Consider the following 24,864-nt stretch of genomic DNA (forward strand, 5'->3'; position numbering starts at 1 on the left):
CAAACTCAGAGCCTCATTGCCTTTGTTCTGTGATAGGGTTATTGTCTCCTGGGTGGTCTCCCAGCCTCTGCCCATCCTCTGCATTGAAGTCAATATCAAATTTTAATTTTGATTTTCAGGGCTTTGCACATGAGGTACTCTACCACTGAGCCCCATCTCCAGCCTAGCAAAGGAGAATCGTACAGTGCTCTGTAAACTCCACTGTCTTGTTTAAAACCATTTCCGGCCCCCCCCCCCCAGTCTACCTTGCATTTAGGGTCATTACAAAGGAGCAGAATACACTGCTTCTCGCTGAGAAGCTATAGAGAGATTCCTTTTCTGGAGGTTTTTCACTTTATACCATTAAAATCAACCTGTGTAGATACAGCCAATTGTTATAAAGAAGAGCGCCCATCCCCAACAGCAGAGCAAAAGCCTGCCATGTTACTTTCTAGAGAAAGTGATTACTCGTTTACTCACATTAAATCCTGTCTTTGAGAAATTTGAAAGTCATATGAAGCCTAACGCAGGCAGAAATGGAAGAATACCCAGGGATAAAAGCAATAGGTAAAGTCCCAACATGGAAAAGGAGGGAGGAGCAGAGGACTTAGGAAGCCAACAGAAGTTCCCTAGAGGCAAGGCCAGCAGCCAGGAAAGAGAGGGTCTCAAGGCTTTTATAAAGGTGAGGAAATGGAGTTCAGAGAAGGTTTTAAGCACAAACTTCTCATTCTCTGGTTGCCTCATTCATCAGTGGCTGAAATGATTTCTTCCCAATGCACCCTTTTATTAACATTGCTCAAACGGCAGCAATGTTGGCAAATCCCATTCCTTACAAATAAGAAATATGTTGAAGACAGCCTATCCAACAGGCCCTGCTTTCATTTTTAATGTCATATCCTGCTCAAATGCCAAGTTCAAAGTCAAACATTTCTCTGAACATTTCCTCTTTGAATGAATATCTAGGCAAGGCAAATATCTATAGATGTCCTATGGACTGAATGCACAAAGTGCAGGCATGTTTAAACTTGATTAGAATTTCTGAATAGAATAGGGTCAACTGACTGTATATATATATATATATATATGCATATATATACACACATTTTTTTCTAATATAGTTCAGAAAGAGTAAGAAAATGAGAATACTAGACAAGGTAGCTAGCTGTATGATGAAGTAATCTGAAATCAAAAAGTAAAGACCAAGAATTCAATCTATCTTCAGACCTTTGCTTGGAGTTGGAGTCTGTTTGACCGAAAATCCCTGGCATTTGTTTCTGGACATAGGAACTATTTAGTGACTTAGGATGTAGATGCCAGGAAGTAAGCTACAGGCTGAAACTAAAGGAGTGATGTAGGGATGGTTAAGGAAAACACAGATTGTGAGGTAGCACAAGATTTAAAGCCCGTGGAGGAAAAGAATTGGGGGTGAGAGTATAGAGAAAGAAGACTAGACAAAGTACTGAGTTGACCTACATTTGAAATGATCCATTTTATGTAGTTTTACATAATGACCACCTGAGGGCACTATGTACTATGCACCCAAGAATCTTTACTTTTACCCCATCAAGGAAAGCTATTCTCAATTTGCTGAAGGACAAAGTCAGGTTAATATCCTAAAGAAATGGACACACGGAAGATGAGGACTGAAAACAATTCTATTTTTGTTCCTGAACTCCATTAATGGATAAGCAAGACTGACCTCAATTCAAAACCCTGGGTAATTGCAAGGCTCCCTTACCCTCATTTAAATCTATTTAGTAGTTAGCAGGCACTCAATAAGTGTTAGAGCCTTCACCCAGCACACAGATAACAAACATACAAATACGCTAAATATAGGAACAAGAGAAGCAGTATAAGGAGGATTTACATCCACCTGTTACCTCTCTGAAGGGGGCAGGACTCAGAAGTTCCAAAATGAATAGAGAGCTATGGCTAGAAATCACCCCAGAGAACAAATTTATGTTCCTCCTTTCATCCTCTGGTGCAGCTTGTACATAATAGGCAGACGGAATGGAACACAAACAGCTGGGAAATAAAGATGAAAGCAAAGCTGGATCAGCAGGGAGAGATATACAGCCCCCTGAGAACCTGGCCGTGTCATGAAGGATAATTTGAACAAGGTCAAGCCACCTGCATGGGTTTCCGCCCCTCAGGGAAAGGAGATCAGAGTGTTGTCCATTTCTGCCCATCTCCCTCTGAGCCCATGGAATCCACAGCTCCCAGCTTTTGAAATGTCTACACTGCGGTTTTGTCTATAAAGTGAAGCAGAGGCACCGACAAAAGTAGGCATTACAGCAGAGGCTAAATGTGGAATTTTAGATGTCTGGAAACAAAGAAAATCAGCTTCCCAGAGCCAAGGAGTAGGTTGATGTCAGCACCAACAGCAGACAGCATAGTTTGTGGCCCTATGCTGCCCTCTAGTGCTTTTATAAGGTATAGTAATGTGAGGTGGGGAAAGAATCCTCACTCAGCAGATCAATGTGATTTCAACAGAGGACTGGTAACACAAAAAGTAAAACTCTAACACAAAAGATAATCCAAAATGTATACAACGGTGAAAGACAGCTTGAGTTTGGCCCGGCATCGAACATCCACCGGTTGAGGATTGCAACATGATATTTAGATCAGTGGATGTCTCCCAAATCAGAAATGTTTAGCATTCCTGATCATGTCTTTGAGATCATGACTGCTTCTGTTAGCTTGGCATGGGATTCAGAGAGCTACATTTCACAACCACAACACATAGCTCTAATGTGTTGAGTTGAATGTCTTCCCTTTGAGCAGAACCAAAGGCATTCAGGATGCAAAATAAACCTGAATAATTTTAATTCCTTAAGGGTATCACTTATAGGAAAAATAACCATAATATTAAACAATTGGCTCAAATAGGGCCATATTATTTTTTTAAAAAAAATTCCTGCCTTTAGAGTGGCTCAAGTCTATGTGACTAGCATGCATGTTGATTTGAGAATGAGGGTTCACACAGAAGCTCTCATACATATAGTATAATATATAATGTATATATATTATATAAAAAATTTTCACTTAAATGCTTGTGGGCTTCCAGGTGGGAAGGAGGACCACACCCAGCTGCTTTTACTAGTCCTTCAGATGTCCCTGTTAGATATGAGGACTTCTTGCTACACCTTGTTTCCGTGTCCCCGATATGTTCCTGATGTGGTTCTAGTCTCCTCGGTATTGTATTCAGCCCTTGAACACCTGGTCCTTTGGACAGAAGCTTCTCATGACTTTTGTCTCCCAGCTCTGCTGGGCAATGGAGTACAAAGTCAATACTCTCCATTTGGCTAGTACCTCCAGCCACACACATGCTAGCCCAGGATGGCAGATAGATACATGTCAAGTCAAGGGGACTCACGTGCCCCCTCTTGTGGATGGCTCCTATGACAACAAGTCTACGTGGGGTTTATTGTTCCTGTTGAACTGTATGTCTGATTTAATTATAAGATCTTGTTCTCACACTTTAGCCAGGTCTACTACATCTGGAAACATTTAGAAACATCACAAGGTTTAAGGGGATCACCCTGAGTGAAGAATCTGATTGTCCATCCAGGACAATTTAAATTGTGTGAGATTTTAAAAATGCAACCAAGAGTCTGACATTATATGTTGTTGGTGGAAGTGAGAATTTTATTATTTTTAACATGAGGAATGTCCATTTTATTTTTAAAAATTTTCAGAGTTAGCACACATTCCATGTTAAGAGAATATTCAGCTTTGTAGGGATCAAAGATGTGTAAAGCTACCCCTACATCTGCCCACTCTTCCAGAAACACTCCTTCGAGTTTTTGTGAATCATGAGTGAATGTTAAACCTCCCAGAAGACAGTGCTTACTTATTTACCAGAGACATGTAACCCAGAGCCTCACACTTTGTCTGTGCTTCACCCTGTGGGTCTATGTGTGTAACACACTTCCACCAGTGTTGAACTGTGCTTTTCCCCCACAATTAGTCTCTGATATGGTATTGTGGTCCAGAGGGTCTCCAGAGAAGTTCATGAATCTTCTCTGAGACATCTCCTATGTGGAATGGTGTTGTGTTGCTTTATTGTGGTGGCTGGCTGGGCCAGTGTACTAAATTTATTAATTCCATCCTTTACCGTGATAATCACCACCTGAGGCCACCCTGTGAAACACAGCGTGCTCCAAATGTGAATGCAGACATAGTCCATCAGGAGAGAAGATAGAGAATGAGTCCTAGTGTGGTAAATAGCACTCCCTTTGAATTTTGGGGTTATTTTTCTGAGCTCCATCGTTACACTGGCTTTCTTTGAAGTTAACAAGAGGTCCACAATAAAAGAAGGGAGAGAGATATGATCATACATTCTATGTGCTAGACTGAAAAAAAACCCACACATGTTCCAGGACTGTAAAGATCGTCAATCTATTCTGCAATTGTAGAAAGTGAAGCACTGTTCACTCTCTTTTCAACTTAGTTCGGACTATTTTCTCTATTCAAAGTTATTTCTGACTTTCTGTGTTTCCTACCTCTCCCTTGTATTTAAATTCTGAATCAAAGGTAAGGGATACTGTCAATATTCAATTAATAGCTCTTTCCAAGAAAAATATGCCTACAATCATATAATCAAGATTCAATACGGTGGAAAAACATGAGTTTAGTTTTCCTGAACAGCTGGTAAAAGCAGCCTTTTCCCCCCAGTATTATAGGGGATGGAATTCACCAGGGGACACTTTGGGGAGGAGCCATTCTCAGAACTCATGTTGGTCAAACATTCTGGCAACATCTGGAAACCTCATCAATAAAAGAAAACTGATAACTTCTACAAGAAGCTCATTCTACATCTGCTTACCTTGAGTGAAAACTAGTGGGATTTAAGGAACTTGAGACTATCTACTTTTCTTCCCAAATATCAAGACTGAGAGTACATTTTCTTACCTGTTAAATTTTAATCACGCACACCTTCTTAGGTGTTGTACTTTCTGAGCAGCTATTAAAAATACATATGTTCTTGCCACATTCAAGAGAGAACAGAGGCTTGTGTGTTGTATTATTAAATATGAACTGGAAATGAGATTCTGGTCAGATTTTGTGGAAGATCTACACATATATGTCCCTAAGCAAAGGAATTTCCACTAGAATGGAGACCATGTGGTTTGATGCTGCGGCCTCGGACTGAGCAGTACTTACTCTTGAGGTCTAAGTTCCTGGCTCCTGCAGTGATTTGCGTGGTGATTTTCGTGTCAATCTTTACGGTGTGGAGATTGCTGGTGTCCCTTGAAATCATCACATTGTGCCATTGATTGTCATTGAGTGGTTTATTTGAGCTCCCTTTGATGAGGTTAGCACCATTTCCCAAGTCAAATACATAATGTAAGTATCTGGAAAGAAGAGGAGATGGGGGAAGGGTCATCGCTTTGAGAAATTTTAATGGGTTTTTATACTAGATACTATAAATGGTGATTTTTTTTCTCATTTCATGTGGTAGCCTCTTTGCATGAAGTCCTGAGCATGGATTTGATGAATAATAAACTATTGTTTCCAAAGAAGGTAACTCCTTTCAATAGGGTTTTCCCACATCCATAATGCCCCCTCCCCATTTATTTATTCATTTATTTTGCTAAAGATGCTTAAAGGACAATTCTCAGCTGCTTCTATCTTTTTTGTTTGTTTGTTTTCAATAGAGTATATGCCTACTTTTCAAAGAAATCTAGCTCAAGTATCTATTGCTGGATGAAATGCCTTACAAAATTTCCAAAGCTTTTCCTGAACTATTTCACTAATCATTTTAGGAAATTGTGATAGTTTTCTGTTAGACTTACAGATTCATTTGTATCCAATAGGGTTTTATATTGGTGTTTGTGGGGCTCAGATTTGGTAGGGTTCAGAGATGTGCAAATACTAGCTGCACTATTAGCTTACTATAAATATACAGTATAATTCAGTGAGGGAGTGAATAAATTTCTAAATAAAAAAAGAGGCATTCAAGGAGAGCACTGGTGGCTCACACCTGTAATTTTAGATACTCAAGCAGCTGAGATCTCAAGATCACAGTTTGAAGCCAGTAGGGACAGGAAAGATGTGAGCCTGATCACCGATTAACTACCAAAAAAGCTGAAAATGGAGCTATAACTGAGAGGGAAGTCCACTAATTTTGAGTGAAAACATTCAGGAATAGTGCCCAGGCCTTGAGTTCAAGCTGCAAGACAGGCAGGCAGGCAGGCAGACAGACAGACAGACACACACACACACACACACAAAGACATCCATTTTCTATCATATTCTCAAAGAATCTTCATTAAAAATTCTTTCCAAATTATTCATGGGACTATGACATAAAACGAAGCTTGAGCGAAGTGGAATTTCATGAATTCATTATTTAATTTAGGACAGACTGGCCTACAAACTTGCAGGAATTCTTTGTGAAATTCCATTGTGCGCAATCAGGAAATGCATGATAGAAGTAGCATTTCATGGGATGCCTAACAGCATCAGAACTTGAGGTTGTTACCAGTACTTCATATGAGGTACTGTAGGTACTGCATTTTATCCATATTTACTTAAGATATTGAACAAGCAATACAAATGAATTCATTATTTGTGTGTCTTTTGTTCTGACCAATTCCTTTCTAAGCTAATAACATGCTGTTTAGTATAGATTTTTGGAAACAGAAGTCCCGACTATTTATTTATTTATAAGTTTTTAAAGCCAAATAGCAAGTTTATGTGAGAGGGAAAGGAAAAGAGTAGGACATTCTGAGAAGGGCCCCAAAGAAGTCCACAAGGAACCCTTGTTTGTTGGTTGGTTTGATTGGTTGTTTTGTGTTGGTCTTGGGTAGTATTTCTTAGCTTTTTTAAAATTCAATGCTACCGTTCTACCATTTGAGCCACGATTCCTTTGTTGTTTGTTTTTTCTTATTTATCATTGATCAGACATCTACTTACCCTTTCACTAATTCAACCACAATAAAGTCATTTCCATCCCCACTGTTGTACAGAATTAGTCCATCTAGGGATGTTGTCTTGAACTGGAAAAAGAGATGCATAGAAGTGTAGGCTTGCAATGTAGCTAAGGCAACATAGCTTGATTTGGTCTTGAAGGTGACAGGGTCTGCTATGATGTTCCTGAAGCCAAATCTGGCATTGAGCTCACAGTAATCTATGTCACCATTTTTACACAAGTCAATGTAGGCCATCCCATTGAATGTCAGACTCTGTAAGTGTCCAATGAAGTTGGAGGGGACAGAAGAAAGATATCGTCGTTCTGTGATTATGCCAGTCTCTATGTTATGGAATTCCAGCCTTGTATGGTCACCAGCCATTTGGCCTAAAAGAAAAGACAATATAATATTATTTATTGTTTATGGCTGAAGGATGCTTTCAAGATTAGACTTCATTAGTAATAGTATATTGTATAATATGAGAAAACCAAGAGCTCATTTACAGTTATATATACATATATATATATATATGTATATAATGGGATCAGGTCATGTAGATAATGGTACTATAAAAATAAAATATATTATTTATATATTATTAAATTTCTAATATACTTAAGTTTTAAGTCAGATTTTAATTCTTATGCAAATTTTAGTCTTAGCAAAATCAAACCAGTGACAAAGTGACATAATTATTTTTATAAAGTGAAATAAACAGAAAGAGAGGAAGAAAGGAAGACAGGGAGGAAAAATATAAAGGAGGTGGCAGCAAGGGAATGAGGGAAGGAGAGATAGGGAAAATGCTGAGAAATGATTGTCTTAAGGAATTCCATTAGAAATTGATACAACTCACCATTATCAGCTGATGCATTTGTTTATATTCTTTCAGGAAAAAATATGTTCCCATATATTTCAAATACTCTGTTAAGCTACTACTGAGTGTCCTTTGAATGAGGAACCATAAACATGTTTTTGACAGTATATACATTCTTTTAAATATCTCTTTCCTCTGTTGTCTAATACCGATAGTGTTTACATGATCGAGTCCTCCAGACACATTAGAAAGTCTAATCTTTGAACTGATGCCACCCATATTCCTTCTGGTTTTGGATAACCAATCTGAGAAAAGTATTCTGCTTTGAAGTACATACAATGTTGAGAATACCAGCAAAATTAATCCATATCACCACATTTTTAATCTTGACACATCCTAGTGCAAAGCTTAGTTGTAGATTTATTAGTAATTAACTTTTTAACTTAGGCCCCCATCCTGGCATATTTGTCTCCCAACCTCATTCCATTTCTGCCTTCCTGAGCATGTTGGAGTAACATCAAACAAAGGTGTGAATTTGTTTTCTAAATGGGACAGCACTATACAAATAAGAGATTCTTTTTGCTCATGGCTCAGTCTCAGCATCTTGTTGTTGTCTAATTACACTGCTCCCTGTGTGCTGCACTTTCAAAAGATCACTTAAATTGCAATCAAGTTCTTCCAGTCAATTTCTTGGCTAGATGCCCTGCCCAATTTGGCATAATTGGAAAATTTATCAAGCTTACCCTGTCCTGTCACCCATGATAATAATGAAAATATGAGTTCAGGCTAATCTAAGAAGGAGAAGTGGAGAAAAAGTACTGACTGAACCATCTTCCCTAGGTGTACTGCTCATTGACCACCCACCAATGTGGGCCCCCGATTTGACAAGGCTTCACCTAGTTCATCAAAATAGTAAAATAGTGCAAAGTGTCTTAAAGAATTGCTTGTAAACAACTTATAAAACAGTGTGCTCATCGTTGTGTAAGAAAAACGGGCTGTTAATTCAGTGACTGTAACATTTTTAAAATCATTGGTGTAAAGTATAAAACCCTGCACTATGCTTAGCTCTACTTGCTTTTCAAGCATCTTTATGAGTTTTTAATCCTTTATAACGTCACTCCAGTCATCCTGGCTACTTTTTGAAATCGTTTGGCTTTGATTTCTCTATGTACTTTTTGGGAGAAAAACAACACACAGACAAAACTATCGCTGTAAATAATTGTTCCATCTCTTCCCCTTCCAGCTCAAGGCCTTTGATGGTGATTGTCTCTCTGACACAAAATGCTATTATGTGTTTAACAATTCTGGTTTCTAATGTAACATCATTTCTCTTTCCTTCTTTAGTTCTCCAGTGATCTCCACGCTGTTCTGTGAGTATCAACTACATGGGTAACAAATAATTTCCAAATGTAAAGTTCTAGAGGCAGGAGCAGCATTAAATTAGCAATTTACATAGAAGGAAGAATACGAAAAGAACATGAAAAACCAATTGGGTTTGGATTGCTTGTACTGAATTTATCTTTTAAAAGACATATATTATAATCTGAATCATAATTCCATGAACTCCACTCAAATCCTAACACTGATATTTCTGGCTGTACAGATGAATAGCCAATAGTAAGAAAGTATGCAGAAAAATTGTTTCTAATATTTGAGATTGCATACAAATTGCAAGATCTTGGTACCTCCAAAATAAGGAAGAACATTTTATTTGTTAATACTAAGAAGTTCAGGGGCTGGGAAGGTGGCTCAGTGGGAGAGCTTGCCTTGCATGCATGAGGCCCTGGGTTCGATTCCTCAGCACCACATAAGCAAAAAAAAAAGAACAAAGCCGGAAGTGGCGCTGTGGCTCAAGTGATAGAGCACTTGCCTTCAGCTGAAGAGCTGGGACAGTGCCCAGGCCCAGAGTTTAGGCCCCACGACCGGACACCCCCACCACCAAAAAAAAACCTAAGAAGTTCAGTGACAAAATTAATACTATCTGTTTCCTTTCCTTAAAAATAGAATTTTTATATTTTATAAATACAAATTTATTTTTAATGATTTTATAAATAATAAAGAAGGTCCTAAAATTTTGTAGAAACAACAATGTCCTGTTCATTAGAAAATGAAAAAGACGGGGGCTAAGTTGAAAGGCCTATTTTTCCTCTAATAAATATGAATCACCAATATTTATCAATTACTTCAAGACTGTAATTGGAGAGAGGCTTAGCTCATGTGTGAAAATTAGCACCTAATAACAATTATTCATTAAGGAAACACTGAATATTGCCCATTAAAATTATTTTTCATTCAGGATTTACTTGAGTTTAGTTTACACCAGTAATGTGGTCACTGCTGTCTAATATATATGTATATATATATGTGTGTGTATTATATGTAATATATGTAATATGTATGTTTATTATATGAAATACAATGTGTTAGATGTAATATAATATGAATTGTTACATAAATTACATATGTGTTACATAAATTACAAATAAATGGAGAATTTTGAAGGAGGAAATTTAATGAGGATTTTTATGAAGAGTGATTTTTATGGTTTTGTTTCAAATGTACTATGAATTCTAAAGATTAAGTGTACAGAAAAGTTTACAATTAGTATACTTCCTCCAAACAGGTTATATATAAAATACCAAACTGACATCAACTTTTGATAAGAAACAACTACCACAGCATGCATTCTGGGTGGTGTTTGTATAAGAACTGCTGTATATTTTATAAAGAAGCCAGTGTTCTCTATTTTGGAGCTGCCAGGATTTGATTATTTGAGATAGTGTGTGATATCAAAGCATGTAGAATCTGAGTTAACTATTTCAATCAAACTGGTATTAAGATCAGCTATTTTAAGTTCATTCTTGTTGTTATGTGGAATGAAGTAACTATGAAGCCTTAAATCCATGCTTCCTGCACATGCAGTTTATGTGTTGGGTGCTATGCTAGGGAATGAAGAAATAGTGCTGAGAGGAGCAGATAGGGCTCTGTTCTTCCAAACTTTTATTGAGGGGTTGCAGACAGAAAGGAGCCAGAATTTGATTAATGTGTAGTAACAAGATTCAGAAAATGACTCGATTTTAATGAATAGGATGTTATATTGGTAAATATGGAATAAAAGCATGTACATGAAATCATAGTTACATTAAATTTGTAGGACTAAAATGGGGTAGCCATGCTAAAAATGGGAGAAGTGCATGGTGGATTCTAAAGGAGAAACAGATAAACAAATCCACTGGAAGCATGAGCTAGATGCATGAGCAAGTGAAGTTAGTGACTCACACAAGATGAATGCCAAGGACCAAACTATTCACAAAGCAACCCAATTTTATATAAGGACATACTTTTATAGAGCAGGGTTTTAGTGGGAATATATATGCCATAGCTCTCTCTCTCTCTCTCTCTCTCTCTCTCTCTCACACACACACACACACACACACACTCATATACACTTTCTCTCACCCTGAGTATGTGTGTGTGAGAGAGAGAAAGACAGATTGAGAGAGAGAGAGAGAGAGAGAGAGAGAGAGAGAGAGAACATGTATTCTGTGCTTATGAGACTATAGAGGGATTTAGTAGGTGTGGTTGTATCAGAAGATAATTTTGTAGATGTGATTTGTAACACTTAAAAATGATGTCCAGAATGATAGAGAGGAGGAGGCAATGATGCCCAACCCTCAGGTTTGAATAAATGAATATATGGTGAATCTTGTACAGTGAAGACAGATACCAACACAAACACGCAAAACACAAAACTCCAGATGTTTTAGACAAAGTAATGAACAGAAACCTAGTGCCTTCATACTTAGAGATCTTCCATGGTTTCTATAACTCTTTCCGATTCAGTAAGCATTGGTTGTAGTACAGAAAGTGTGCTGAAGTTTGAATACAATTATTTCTTTAACGCTTAGATACTAGATCAGTTAAAATATCCTCAGTAGATGCAAAATCTTGGGTAACATTTTGAAGAAGCGCAGGACATATGTAAGATCAATATGATTCTCCACAGATTACTTATTAGTTGCAGGTAATGACAGTGAAAAAACTGGACACATTATCTACCACCTGATCAGATGTAAGCACAGATAAAGACAGCATCTGCCTTCCAGTGTATTTTTCCAGACAGAATCTTGTAACAAAGTCACCATGTTTGGAAAGTGGGCTTTCATTTAGGAACATCATGCCTGAAGTTAATCATGAAGAAAAATCAGATAAACACATAATTCACACCAAGAGTTACATTCACACCAAGTAATGGTGGAGAATTATATTCTTCAAAAATGTCATTGCCTTAAAAGACAAAGAGTTTGTCAAAATGTTGTAGATTGGATGAGACTAAAGAGACAGCAACTTAACAGCATATCTGAGCTTAGACTGCAAACATTGCTGGAGAGAGAAGAAATGATCTTACAAAAAAAAACACAATGTGAATTCAACTGATAAACCTGTTTGATGACAATGCAGGGGACAAGATACATTTCATAAATGCAAAATTCACTGAAGTTGCCAATGTTTACTTTGAGGTGTGTAAGCAGCTATTTGTAATCCTAGAAAAGCTGAGCTGAAGCATTAAGGAGACATTGTGTATGTCACTTCTCAAACTGGCTAAGAAAAAAAAGGAGAGTATGAGAAACAAGAGAGGAAGAAATTGCAAATGTCAAAGCAAATAGGGTAAAATGTTTGCAAGAATAAAGAAAGCTGGCGCTGGTAGGTTATGTCTGTAATCCTAGCTACACCAGAGGTTGAGATCTGAGGGACAGAAATTCAACAAGAGCTGAGGCAGGAAAGCCTGTGAGAGTCTTATCTCCAAGTAAAGTGTTTATTGCACAGCCACACATTTATTAGGATGTTGTTGAATATAAAGGAATAGACTCTAAGTCAAACCAAAATAAGCCAAATGTGCTTGTCCATGCTTATAATCCCAGGACTTCAGGTAGGAGGATTATGTCTTCAGTGTCAGCCTGGTCTATACCATGAGACTGGATCTGAAAACCCCCAAACCTTGACACTGTTGGCTCTACGCTTCTAATCCTCCCTGATTCGCGCCTAATATGAAAAGTCAGTTCATCTGACAGAATGCTATTATATCTACCAATTTACTTAGAAAATAAAAGTTAAAACTTGCTACTTCTCATCAGTTAAATATGTGAGAACCAAACAAAAAGAGAAGAAGAAATCATCAATTAAGCAATGACTTCAATACTTTTTGAGACATATTCATCAAGCCACAAAAGTAAAATTCACTGTTAACTTCTTCTCAAGTTATTAATGGACACGAACATGAAATAAAAAATTGTTATTCATTTGGGAAGAAATACTTACCAGACTTCTGAGTAAATGGTTTTTTTTTAGCAGTGAATTAAATAAAAAACAAACAATGGATTTAAGAATGAACTGCCTATGTAACTTTACTTTCAAGTTGTAGATCAGCCTTGGTTTGAACAGTGACCTATAAGAAAAAAGAAAGTCTTAAGGGGTGATGCTATGGTATTTACCTGTCATGGCCTGTTGATCATCAACTGTTAACTTTAAACTTTTTCCTCGACGAACCACACGTACTGTGTGCCATTCATTATCATTGAGGTTATAGCCAGCAAAAAGGGTCTCAGGACCTTTGCCTGTAGAATATGCCAAACAGTCATTATGGACAATCAGAATCAGAAAAGCAAATGAACCTCACAGAAAGAAAAAGGAAGACAAAGAAAAGGGGGAAGAAGAAAGAGGGAAGAGAGAGAAGAAAAAGTAGACAGAGAAAGAAAAAGAGAGAGAAAGAGAGAGAAGAGAGGCTGGACCAATTTTCAAGCCCATTAGAGTTATAGCAAGCAAGGAAAATGACAAGTTAACAAACATTCAGGTGTGACAATTTCAGAATCTTTTATGCATCGATCTAAGATAAATCAACTAACCTGTTGTCATAAATAGGCACAATCAATATACTATAGGGAAACATCCAAAATTTATACACACAGTTATTTTAAGTAATCACAGAATTTCTTACATTTATTATTTTTCTTACTAATGAACTGGTTAGCAGTTATATGGCTTATGAGACATCTGACTAGAGGTCATTACCAATCCAATTTCAGTGGCATGGTAATTGGCTGATTAAACTTGAAAGAAGCCTCAAGTTTTGTTTGTGACAGCATTTCCTCAGCTCTCAAATCTTTACCTCCAATACTCAACAACTTCTTAAGTTCACCAGTCTTTGAATATACATTAAACCTCATTATAACTGACTGACCTGTATGTAGTAACTCTCTACATGTGTATGCAAATAGAAACTTCCTGAACTTGGAAGAAATGGCCAAATATAAGGCAGAGAAATTAAAATGCAAATATTGAGTGGGAAGAGGGGAAAAGTGGTATCAGATTGGAAGGGATTCTCAGACAATGGCCAAAATAAAGAGCAAAGAGTGTAGCCAAACTATAAAAGGACTTTCAGTGCACCTATCAAACCTATGTAAATAGAATTTAAATAAGACTTAAAAAGACATCTTATTTCAGAAAATTATGTGCTAACGACCAAGATTAAAAAGGGAATAATTGAAATAATTTATTAATAATAATTCTAGTATATCTAGAATCTTTATTAAATAAGTACTTTTAGTAGGCCACCATTATCATTTAGAAAAATGTGATAAATATGCATTTTTTTCTTTAGTGATGAGATTTTCCTATTCTGTTTTCAAGTACAGAAACTTGTTGTTACATTGAGAAAATGAAGAGCCTCGACATTACTGAATTGAATGGCTTTCTGCTAATAAAGAGTCAGGACTGGAGACTTAATTGTTGTTATCCAAACCCTACCAACACAGGCAACTGATGTCTAAAGATCCAGTGGAAAAGAAAAAGAAAAACAAAAGAAGACAAAGAAAAATGTATGTCAGACAAGCAAGCAGGGGGAAAAAATTCTCAGAATTTTCTCCTCATTTACTTGGGACCATTATTTTCTTTCAGGACAATGAGCTGTCCCTCACATCTTATTTCTGTCTTGTGCTACTTAAAAGTCTCTCCTTCCCCATGGGTGTGTCTTTTGAGGTTAAAATGCATCAGTGATCTAAAGCTAAATTGTGCAAGGTACATTACCTCTGTTCTTTCGCAGTAGCAAACTACTGTTAAGATTACAAATCTCTCTTTATTTCCTCTTTAAGGGAAGATAAAATTACACATCTAGATATCTCAGTAAAAAGTTCTGGGTAGAATGGTTTTGAGAAATTGATCACTAACTGACTAGTGGAAGCTGGCGAGTTCAGGAACGGCAAAACGGCCACGGGACCAAAAATGTTGAAAGTGTGTTCCTGGATCAAAGACTTTCCTTCCAGCTTCAGCAGTGAGGAAAGCATCTAAAAGCACAGAAGCTGAGCCTCCTCCTGACAGCTGGGTGATCCCTGGTTTTGATCTCTGAAAAGAGAATATATTATTTTAAAGCTACTTTTACAGGGAAGAATTTTTTTCTACTTCAAAATATGTGCTTTAGAGGCAGCTTTCTTCCTATCCCTTTAGTTTTAAATATGTTTTCACAAGGAAAAGCTATATACGGGCGATATCATCATCATATCCCATTCTGGGGGCCATCCTGCAGTACAGCCATAATGCCTAATCTACGAAACGGCTATTTCCACAACAGGCCCCAAATCTAATTAAAAAAATAACCCTTTGGTTCATAAAAACCTCTCTGGGCTAAGTTCAAACATCTCCCTTGCATTATTAAAAACACAAGCAGTTTGATATTGGAAGACTAGGTTCTTAGAAACATCCTGAATCGTCTGGGTTCTAAATAATGGTAGTGATATAACCCAAAAGGTACTCTGGGCTGGAAGTTCAGGTCTGTGATTACTAATACTTGATTTACTATGAAAAAGAAATTGGGGCTGGTGAGTGCTTAACATGTACAAGGCAGTTTATCTGCCATCTTATTTCAGCTTTTCATCATTATCAACTTGCAAATGTGAGGCTGAAGGTTTACAAAGCTAAACCTGTTTGTCTCATGGTCACACAGCTTACAAGGGGGTAGAACTGAGTGTTGTTTGAGGTCTGATTTGCTCAAAGCCTACTTGTTTTCCCTTTCAGTATTTAGCCTGTCTTTATGAGACCCTTTGCAGAATTTGAGTTCTCCTTTTCCCCATATCTTGTATCTTTGTGATGTCTTGGTGATGTTTTCCAGCTTGCCTTACAAAAGAATCAACAGGTGAGAAAACCTCCACACAGCCGCTAAGAGGCTCTAGTGAAGAGAATCTTCTCATAATTCACCCTCTACTTAGGGAGAAGGCAGCCTGGTGCAAACCAGGAAGAGGACATCACAAAGAACCAAATCTGCAATAGTTCCATCTGGGATTTCCAACCTCCAGAACTACGAGCAAAGACCTGTCTATTATTGAAACCAGCTACTCTATGGTATTTTGTTAAATCATCTGAATGGTCCATGAGAGGGTACAATACTTGTGAGATTAAGAAAGTCCAAAGCATGGTTGCTTAAAGTTAGTTTTTGTTTTTGTAGGGAGTTGTGTCTTATATGCAGTCTTGTACTTGATTCTGACTGGCACCTATTATTTAAGCTACAGAAGCATCATCTCATATTTTGGATTCAAGAAAGCAGATCTAGAAAGGTGAGGTGAATTATAAGTCTCAGTCAGAAGCAGTAAGGAACAGAGCTAAGACAGATTTTTTTTCAGCTTTCCAGGTCCACTAAAATGTCTTTCCCAAAGAAAGTATTACAACTGTAGCAGTACAAGAGGTAAATGTAAAAAAGGAATGCAGTGGGTGGGAGAAGGTCCACAGGTACTAATTCCAACAGACTGGGTCTGAATTCAGTATTGCAGGCTAAATGTCTCCAGAGCACAACTATTTAGCTGGAGAGCTCAAGTGTCTACATTACCAGTTCAAGAATCTGTAAAGAAAATCAACCGGTTACCATGCTGATATAACTTAACTAATTGGGCTTAAGCTCTTCCTGTGAGTCTCTTTGAGTTAGATTTGAACTTAAACTCATTCTATTCTATTGGGGAACATAAATTGATATGTAAAATGTTTTAATGAAGAAAAGAATAGTTTCCAAAAAGTGTATGGTTAATTGATCCTACTCATCTTTATTCCAGGTGAGTTATGGGAGATGTTAGCTGTCTTATCTTAGTCCTCCTAGCGGCAATGTTGGTAGAATGGTGTATCCATGATTCATTTCGAACCTACTTAACATGTGTCACCTACTTTTCATGCCATTCTTTTCTTTCCTGCTCCTTTCCAATTTTCTTCCTATGTATCAACCCATGACAGCACTCTTCCAAATACATTTTGAAAGGGTCTTCCTGCTTTGGGTAGCAGAATCAGCACAATCCAGAAACAAGAGAGTATTGTACACTGAGTTCTAGAGACAGTGCTGGAACATTCATTCAAATGTCAATTCTCCCGTATTTCCTTGGACAAGGCATAGTAGAGAAAGCTTGAGCGTGGGTATTCCAAATGAGATTTTGTATGTTCTGTTTTGTTGGGTTTGGTTAAGTTGGTGGGCTTCTTTAACTTTCCCTTCTACAATCTGTAAATATGTGATCTGCTCTCCTTTATTGAATGGTTTTAAGGACCAATGAAAATCACAATTTTGACATCTGATGTGACACCAATTATAGCTATCTCTTGCATTTAGGAGAGAATAATGTAAAGGCCAATTTGTGGGTTCTACAAACATCCCCAAAGCACCTATCACTTACAAATACCTGGTAGCTTGATATAGTAGATAAATAAATAAGATATTGTTATATAAAAACAATATGCATGACTTTAATTAAGCAAGTACACTGAATAGTACAATCATTTGAAATTAGGACATTCAAAGTCCTACCTTTTGGAACAGTTGTCAACTTAACCTGAGATTTAGCACTATTTGCTTTTGTTTAGTTACTTCCCAAAGCATTCACAATAAATGTGAAAGTAAATTATATTTATGTGTATATATGAATATATATATACACATATATATATTGCAAAGGAGAACACAATTGGTCAATAAAGGTGGAGTAACATGAGATGCCCATGATATTAATTTTGGATCACTTGCATAAAAAAAGGGTAGGTAAGTGTCTGTGACTGCTTAGACTGGTTTGGGAATGTGAGTTGGTAGGGCAGTGTTGAAAAGCAATAGGGAAAAGGAAAATGAAGATAGGAACTCTTTTAAGTAATATAAGCAGAGACTTCTAGGGGAAAAACTTCATAGATATACCTGGAACTGAATGACATTTATAGTTGATATAAATTTGGGAGTACATAAACCATATCAGTTACATTTGTATTCATATGACACTTAGACTTTGGTACCATATGGAAGAAACTTATTACATCTCCCTCTGCTGGTATATTTCAGACACTATAAAAGTATACATTGTCTGAAAGGTATCTAAGAAATAATTTCTCATTTATACCACTACCCAATAAAGGTATCTAAGAAATAATTTCTCATTTATACCACTACCCAATTAGTTCAATGGTTCATCTGCCCACACTGCTAACTTCATGTTCAAATTGGGAAGTTGATGGATGTGTCTGCCTTGATTACAAAATTTGTCTTTTTAGAAAAGATGCACTCACTTCATCCACTTTATTAATTATTGTTATGCTTTAGTACAGCCATATGAGCTGAAATACTAGCATAAGTCAAGGTTGATCCTAATGTTTTCATAGTTCTCATATAAATTTTAATAAGAAATATGAACTTTGCCTTACACATATAACTGGCTGTATATTTATACATGATTTTAACAGTTCTAGAAGATTAAACTTTGAATTACAAAGACATGGTTTGACACCATAACATCTATAATTGTGCAATTACAAAACTGAATAGTCTATATTATATCTGTTGTTTTCCCCCATGTAATTGCTCTTATGCATTATGAATCACAGGGCATGTGTATCCTGTTAATTTATTTGAAAATTATTTTGTACCCAACACTGATTTCAGTATTAGAAATGCCTTCACTCAGTGTCTGAAGGAGCTTATATCCTAATAGATCTATGATCAAAACTTGTAGTTTTATAAATATATTTGTCTTTATAAGCCATGTGGTCATCATTGCACTTATCCAAGTTTGTTCTTGTTCTATGAAAATTGTCATAGACTATATTAACAAATATGAGTGGCTTTTTCCAATAATGCAGTATTAATTAAAACATGACTAGTTTGTGAACAATAATTTTTAGGTTCCTTTAAGATATACACAAATGAATAAACAAAAATATTTTCTATAAGTATTTACAATGGATAATAAAAAATAATAATAGAAAAAAATTGCAAGGATTTAAAAGTTAGGCAACCTAAGTTTTAGGTTCAATGCTACTATTAACCTAAATTATGCTGGTTAGTGTAATTTACTGATTTTAGTCTTTGTTATCTTACCAGTGAAATGACTACCATGAACTCTCAAAACAATTTCAGTACATTTTGATAATAATGTACATGAACTGTAAGAAGAGCCCTTCATTTCTAAATTCTGGACTATATCAGCCTCATTTTTTGTTTTCAAATTTAGAAGCTTTTATTAAAAGGTTTGAGGCATGTGCATGCATGTGTGTAAAAATTGTTTTTTATGCTCTGTATCAATTCTTCTAGATATTAACAAGTTCTATTTGTCAGTTTATTTTATGTCTGGGGGTAGGTAAGACCCTGTCGGGAGGGAGCTGGAAAGAAGCCTTGTCATTGGGACACTCTGTGCAGAGAGAAATGCCCTAGAAACAGAGAAAAGCCCATCGCTGCTTGATGCCTGAGTCACGGCTCTTGGCAGTATTTGCTCCTGGCAAGACAAGAGGATGTGCTTCTTAGGCTGTAATTATGGCATTTGACTTTGCTACTAGTTTCTGGTTTTAAAATCATTACTTTAAAATTAATCTGACCTCTGCTTACAAGATTATCAAAGGATGATAATGGTTTAAATGTTTCTATTTTATCATTCTCAATTTTTAGAATTAGGCTATGAGAGTGAACCTTTTTTGTTTTTTAGTTCTCCTATGAGCCAGCTAGAAAATGGCAAAATAAAATTAAACATGTAAATCACACTTCCAGATTATTCTTTTGCTACTTTCTTACAGTGTCAGGGGTAGTATAAGCTACATAATTTTCAGGCCCCTGTGCTAACTGAAAATATGGTGCACTTGTTAAAAAATTAAGAACCCCAAGACATGAGAGTAAAGCATTAACCCAAGCACAGGGTTTTCCTAAACACAGGGTGCTGGGAAATTGCATAAGTTGAATCCTGTTGAATTGCATAAGTTGCATCTAATTAGGAGTATAAATGGTGTGCTTATTTATTCTACAGCAAGTTCTATATTTGGGAAGGTGCAGACAGTGTTGGGAGCAAATCCTTCATTTGCCTACGTAGGAAGCACAATTGAGTCATCTTCCCCCATATTGTGGGTGCTTAATTACATGGCCCTCTGGAGTGTCAGAAAAGCTCTCCCTATCCTGTCTTTCTGGTGATGTCTAGTTAGTCACGAACTGGACTTGGTGACAGACCAATCACCCTAAGAAGCAGAAGCTTGAGTGGCTGAGCCTTACAACCCTGCCCTCTTCTCTTTCTCTTTCTGTATATTTCCCCTCAGGTTGCCTCCATTGAGCCATGGATGCATCCTTGAGAACTAATCCGAATGCCTTTATAATGAGCTGTCCATCCTTTCCCCCCGCCCCTACTCGCAAAGATATTTATAGAGACCTAAGGCAGACACATTTCTCCACACTAAAATATAAGAAATATCCTTTCCCAATTAGCATGCATGTTGAACAAATATTATAAAGCCAGTCATTAAGCTGGGATATGTCTGCTTTTCAGAATTGAGGATTAATAACAGAGGAAAAACATTTGATCAATATTTGACAAGACTGTTCATATACTGTTTATATTGTTCAATCTTTCAATTTGCTTAGTTAAAACTCTACTTTTAGCCCCATCCCCTCTTTCAAAAAATGTATTTTTTGAAGATCTGGTGCAGCTATTCTGGTGGATTATTATCTAGCTCCTCAAATTGCAAGCTGTGTGACCTTGAGCAAGCTACTTACATTTTTGTTGTCAGTATTCCTATTAATAAAATAATCTAGTAACAGAAAGAATCTATAATAATAGTATTTAACAAATTTTGATTGCTTAAACTAATGCTAGCTATATGGTAAGCCCTCCACTATAGTAAATACAGTATACATATTATTACATTGCCTTGATTACTATCTCTTCTCAATGAATTTTACATCTCAGAGAAAATACCCTGTATCTTCTAGCTCAGTGCCATGAACATAATAAATACTCAGTTTTTAAATGGGTATATTTTTAGATTTGAGATGACATTTTTATGACTGCTAAAATAGCTCTTGATATTAAATTAAGCCAAGTAATTGATTAAAAGTAACACCATCCACTTCTAATGTCTCCATTCACAAAAGTTTCGCAGCTGGAGAATTTGGATAACTTAGAAAATGACTATTTGAACAGCTTCCCTGCCCCCTCTGTTGTGCTGAATAAACTTAAAATGTATGGACTAGGTAGCAAAATGACCTAAGGCCCATACATAAGTTGGGAACTTCTAAAGTCAGAGATTAGTTGGCTTAGAAATTAAGGAAACTCAAGGTAAAATGAGTAATTATTGAAAAATAAAAAAGAGTTTAAAAAAGTAAAGAGGAGAAAAAGAAAATAGAAAGGACCAGAGGTGCATTTTGTCTGCAAGAAAATCTATCCTTGGAACAATGTTGAAAATACGCTCCAGGGAGTTCTGTGTTGCTTTCTTATATCATAGTAACTCCATTCTATTGACCTTAAAGTAAATTCCAGCATCTTACATGCCTTTCCTTTTCTTCCTAAATATCATAGCTCTAGGTAGAAAAGAAATCTTTTGGGCTTCATAGCTTTGATATTGATTGTACCCATTTATGACAGATCAGGGTAAATATTTCTGTTGTAAACGTTTTTAAATATAAAAAAATACATCTTAAGAACTAGAATTCACTTTTTGAGTGCATAATTACATTTACGACACAGTAAAAATGAGCAAAATTTAAATACATATATTGCTAAAAGAATGTTTCTAAAATATCTACCTTAAGTCTAATCTAGGTCAACTGTCAAGTTTAGAAAGAGGCATAATAAAATAATCTAATACAATGAAAGTAAAAAAAATGGACTGTGATTTCATTTTAAGGGAAAAAGTTCATTTCCAGGAAATGTTTATCACATAATAGGATTGCTAATAGGTGTAAAATTAAGTGCTAAAGAGTTAAGTGCTTCAAAATAAGCATTATAGACTGAGAAATGTTAATTTGTATAGAGAAAAGTATGATGTTGATTTATATTTCCATTTATTTAGACATGTCTTATGAGATCCTACACAGAACCATGTTTAAGTGATAAAACTCTAAAAATATATAGACAATAAGAATACAAATATTTACAAATATGCAACTTGGAATTTCATAAACAATCATGATTATGGTCACAAATGCAAAGATGATTTGACTAAAAGTATCATTCCTACAATTTTCTATTGTAACAGTCATAGAAACTATTTTCCCAAAGACAAGAGGAATGTATACTTTTTGCATTGGAGTAGTTATTATTAATTAGGTTAACTGCAGAAATCAGTTTCAGTTCCATGACTCAACTTGAGACCATCTATTCTAGTTACTGAAAATATATTAGATTTACTCTTCTGTTTAAAGTTGCTTCTGGATCAAAATCAGAAATGAATGGCTCACCTTACCTTCCAGAAAGTGTTCTTTAAAGGGTGAGCCCAGCTAGGCTTATGACTGCTAGAAATTAAATTATGAATTTTTACAAAACATCATAAATTACAAAAAATTCTGTAAAATCAATTTTGTCAGAGCCCCAAAATATGTTAATTCTACAGTATTTGGATTTCTATTTGCACAAATATTAGGACATGATTTAGTACACTAGATTATTCAAGGAGAATTTGAATATCTAGCACATACAGAGTAGACAGTGAAAGAAAGAGTAGCAGCAACAAATGAAGTACATGCACAGTGCAGCTAATGAATAGAGCCCATGAGGTAGAAGACACCATTAATGAGCGAGAGATATGGAAAAGTGGAAGGTATAACCAAAGCAGAAGCAAGGAGGTACCAAGGAGAGGAGTAGCAGAAACTGTAGAAATACAGAGACAATACTAAGTGATCATAACAGCAAAAACACGGAGTAGGTTGCTAAACAACATTGCAGTTCTTGACCCTTGTTCTAATATGCCTCACTCTATGACTGAAAATAGTTTATGTTTACAGCAATTGCTGAATATCTTTATAATAAACCTTCATCAATAAACTATCCCAGATACTTACTTGTCTGCTTCTTAGGTTCTTAGAAATAGTTTTACCTAATACAAACCGTTATATAGTATTGTGGAAACTCTATTATTTTCTCATATGCTAACTAGTAATGTTTTTTAGGAAATATTTATAGAAACTAGATAAAAGTGATTAGAAATGCTGAGATCTTCTAAAATAGCCCAAAATATATTTGTTTTAGTAGTTGGAAAAATAATTTCATTACCTAATAAAAGTTACCTATTTTTTAATTTGCACACATTATGATATAATCTAATTTAAGCTATATTTGAATAAGCATGAGTTTGGGCTTAATGGGAATGGAATTAATACATTTTTGTTGTAATAAAAATATTTTAAAATTTAGGAAAACTGATTTTTAAAATGTCAACCACAATGGTTCTCTTAAGCATAGGTCCATTAGTTTATTTGAGTATGTAAACAATCTTTTTCTCTGTCTCTGTCTCTGTGTGTCTCTGTCTTTCTCTATGTGTCTCTGTCTTTCTCTGTGTGTGTCTCTATCTCTGTCTCTCTGTCTCTGTCTCTCTCTGTGTCTCTGTCTCTCCTCCCTCTCTCCTTTATCTGTTGTAGAGCCTACTGTTCCTGAGCTTTTTCATTCAAGGTTAACATTCCACCATTTTAAGCCACAGCACCACCTCTGGTTTTCTTGTGGGTAATTGAAGGTAAGTCTTGGGGACTCTCCTGTCCTGGTGGCTTTGAACTCTGATCCTCATATCTCAGCCTCCTGAATAGCTAAGATTATAGGTGTGAGCCACCAGTAGACAAAAATTCTTATGAAGAACAAACTCTAGAAATCTTCAGTCAAAATTCTCCAAGTTCTTCCAAAATTTTCAGGCTCTGAAGTTTAAACCATTCTATGTACATTCTGTACATAGAAGCAAAACTGGACTGCTTATATTTACCTGTCTTATCACTAAAATGAACAATGCATCACTTTTAAGTGATATGTGTCTCCAGTAGGTAGCTGACATTTCCTACTTCATAATTATGTAGGAAGCTGAAGTACAGGATCATATTTTTTCTCTTCATATTTTTAGTATGTAAGTAATTAATAAAGTATAAAAATAACAATGGTTTTCTTTTTATTAAAATTGTGAATGTATTACTTACTAGACACTGTATTGAAAATACACTATACAACTTGGAAAGGAAGGAGGAGGTCACAAGGGAAAAGAAAACTGAGAGAAAACGAAGGAAGAGGTGACACTGTTCATACAGAAATGCACTCATTATCTGGCCTATGCAACTGAAAATCCTCTGTACATCACCTTTACAATAAAAACTTAAAACAAATAACATAAAATTGTGAATGGTAGAATTGTAAAAAGAAAACTACATGATTAATCAGACACTTTTGATCACTGTGTAACACTGATACTTTTCTAGAGATTCAATGCTATTTTAAACACTAGTGATTTTGATTTTGTAGAAATTAACTCCCTATGAAAGTGAATCTTTATAAGTACAAAAGTAAAAAGATCAACCATTTCACATATAGAAGAATGCTATTGGTACCTTTATGAAACTAAGCCAAGGAAGAAGCTCTAATCATGTATCTGCAAATGAGATAAAATAAATGTAAAAAACTTCTTTATAGGAAGAAGTGTGAGACTCAAAGTGTTGCTCTTCATAGTTTTGGACTTATGAAACTTATGATGCCATTTTTGCAGAAAAAGAAGATTGGACAGGAAAGAAAGAAAACAAAAAAGAAGTTGAAGAAGAGAAGGAACTTAAGGAGGATGTGGTGAATATTTACAAACTAGTTGTTTTCTAACACTACAAATAATGCCTTGCATTCCATTATATTAGGCAGCATTCTGGCTGTAGTAAAA

The 24,864-nt window shown here is 35.9% G+C and overlaps 1 protein-coding gene across 4 annotated transcripts in view; it reads right to left on the minus strand.

Annotated features, from left to right (window-relative positions):
• Nrxn1 (neurexin 1) overlaps positions 1-24,864 on the minus strand; it is a 1,024,002-nt gene that overhangs the window by 532,914 nt on the left and 466,224 nt on the right. For all 4 annotated transcript variants that reach the window (XM_013018013.1, XM_013018015.1, XM_013018014.1 and 1 more), the window contains 3 exons: positions 13,203-13,325; positions 6,901-7,282; positions 5,146-5,336 (listed from right to left, as the gene is read on the minus strand). In XM_013018013.1, the coding sequence (XP_012873467.1) occupies positions 5,146-5,336; positions 6,901-7,282; positions 13,203-13,325 (696 nt within the window). The remainder of the gene's footprint in view (positions 1-5,145; positions 5,337-6,900; positions 7,283-13,202; positions 13,326-24,864) is intronic.

This window comes from Dipodomys ordii, unplaced genomic scaffold (genome assembly GCF_000151885.1).
Source record: "Dipodomys ordii isolate 6190 unplaced genomic scaffold, Dord_2.0 Scaffold37, whole genome shotgun sequence".
Lineage (NCBI taxonomy): Eukaryota > Metazoa > Chordata > Mammalia > Rodentia > Heteromyidae > Dipodomys > Dipodomys ordii.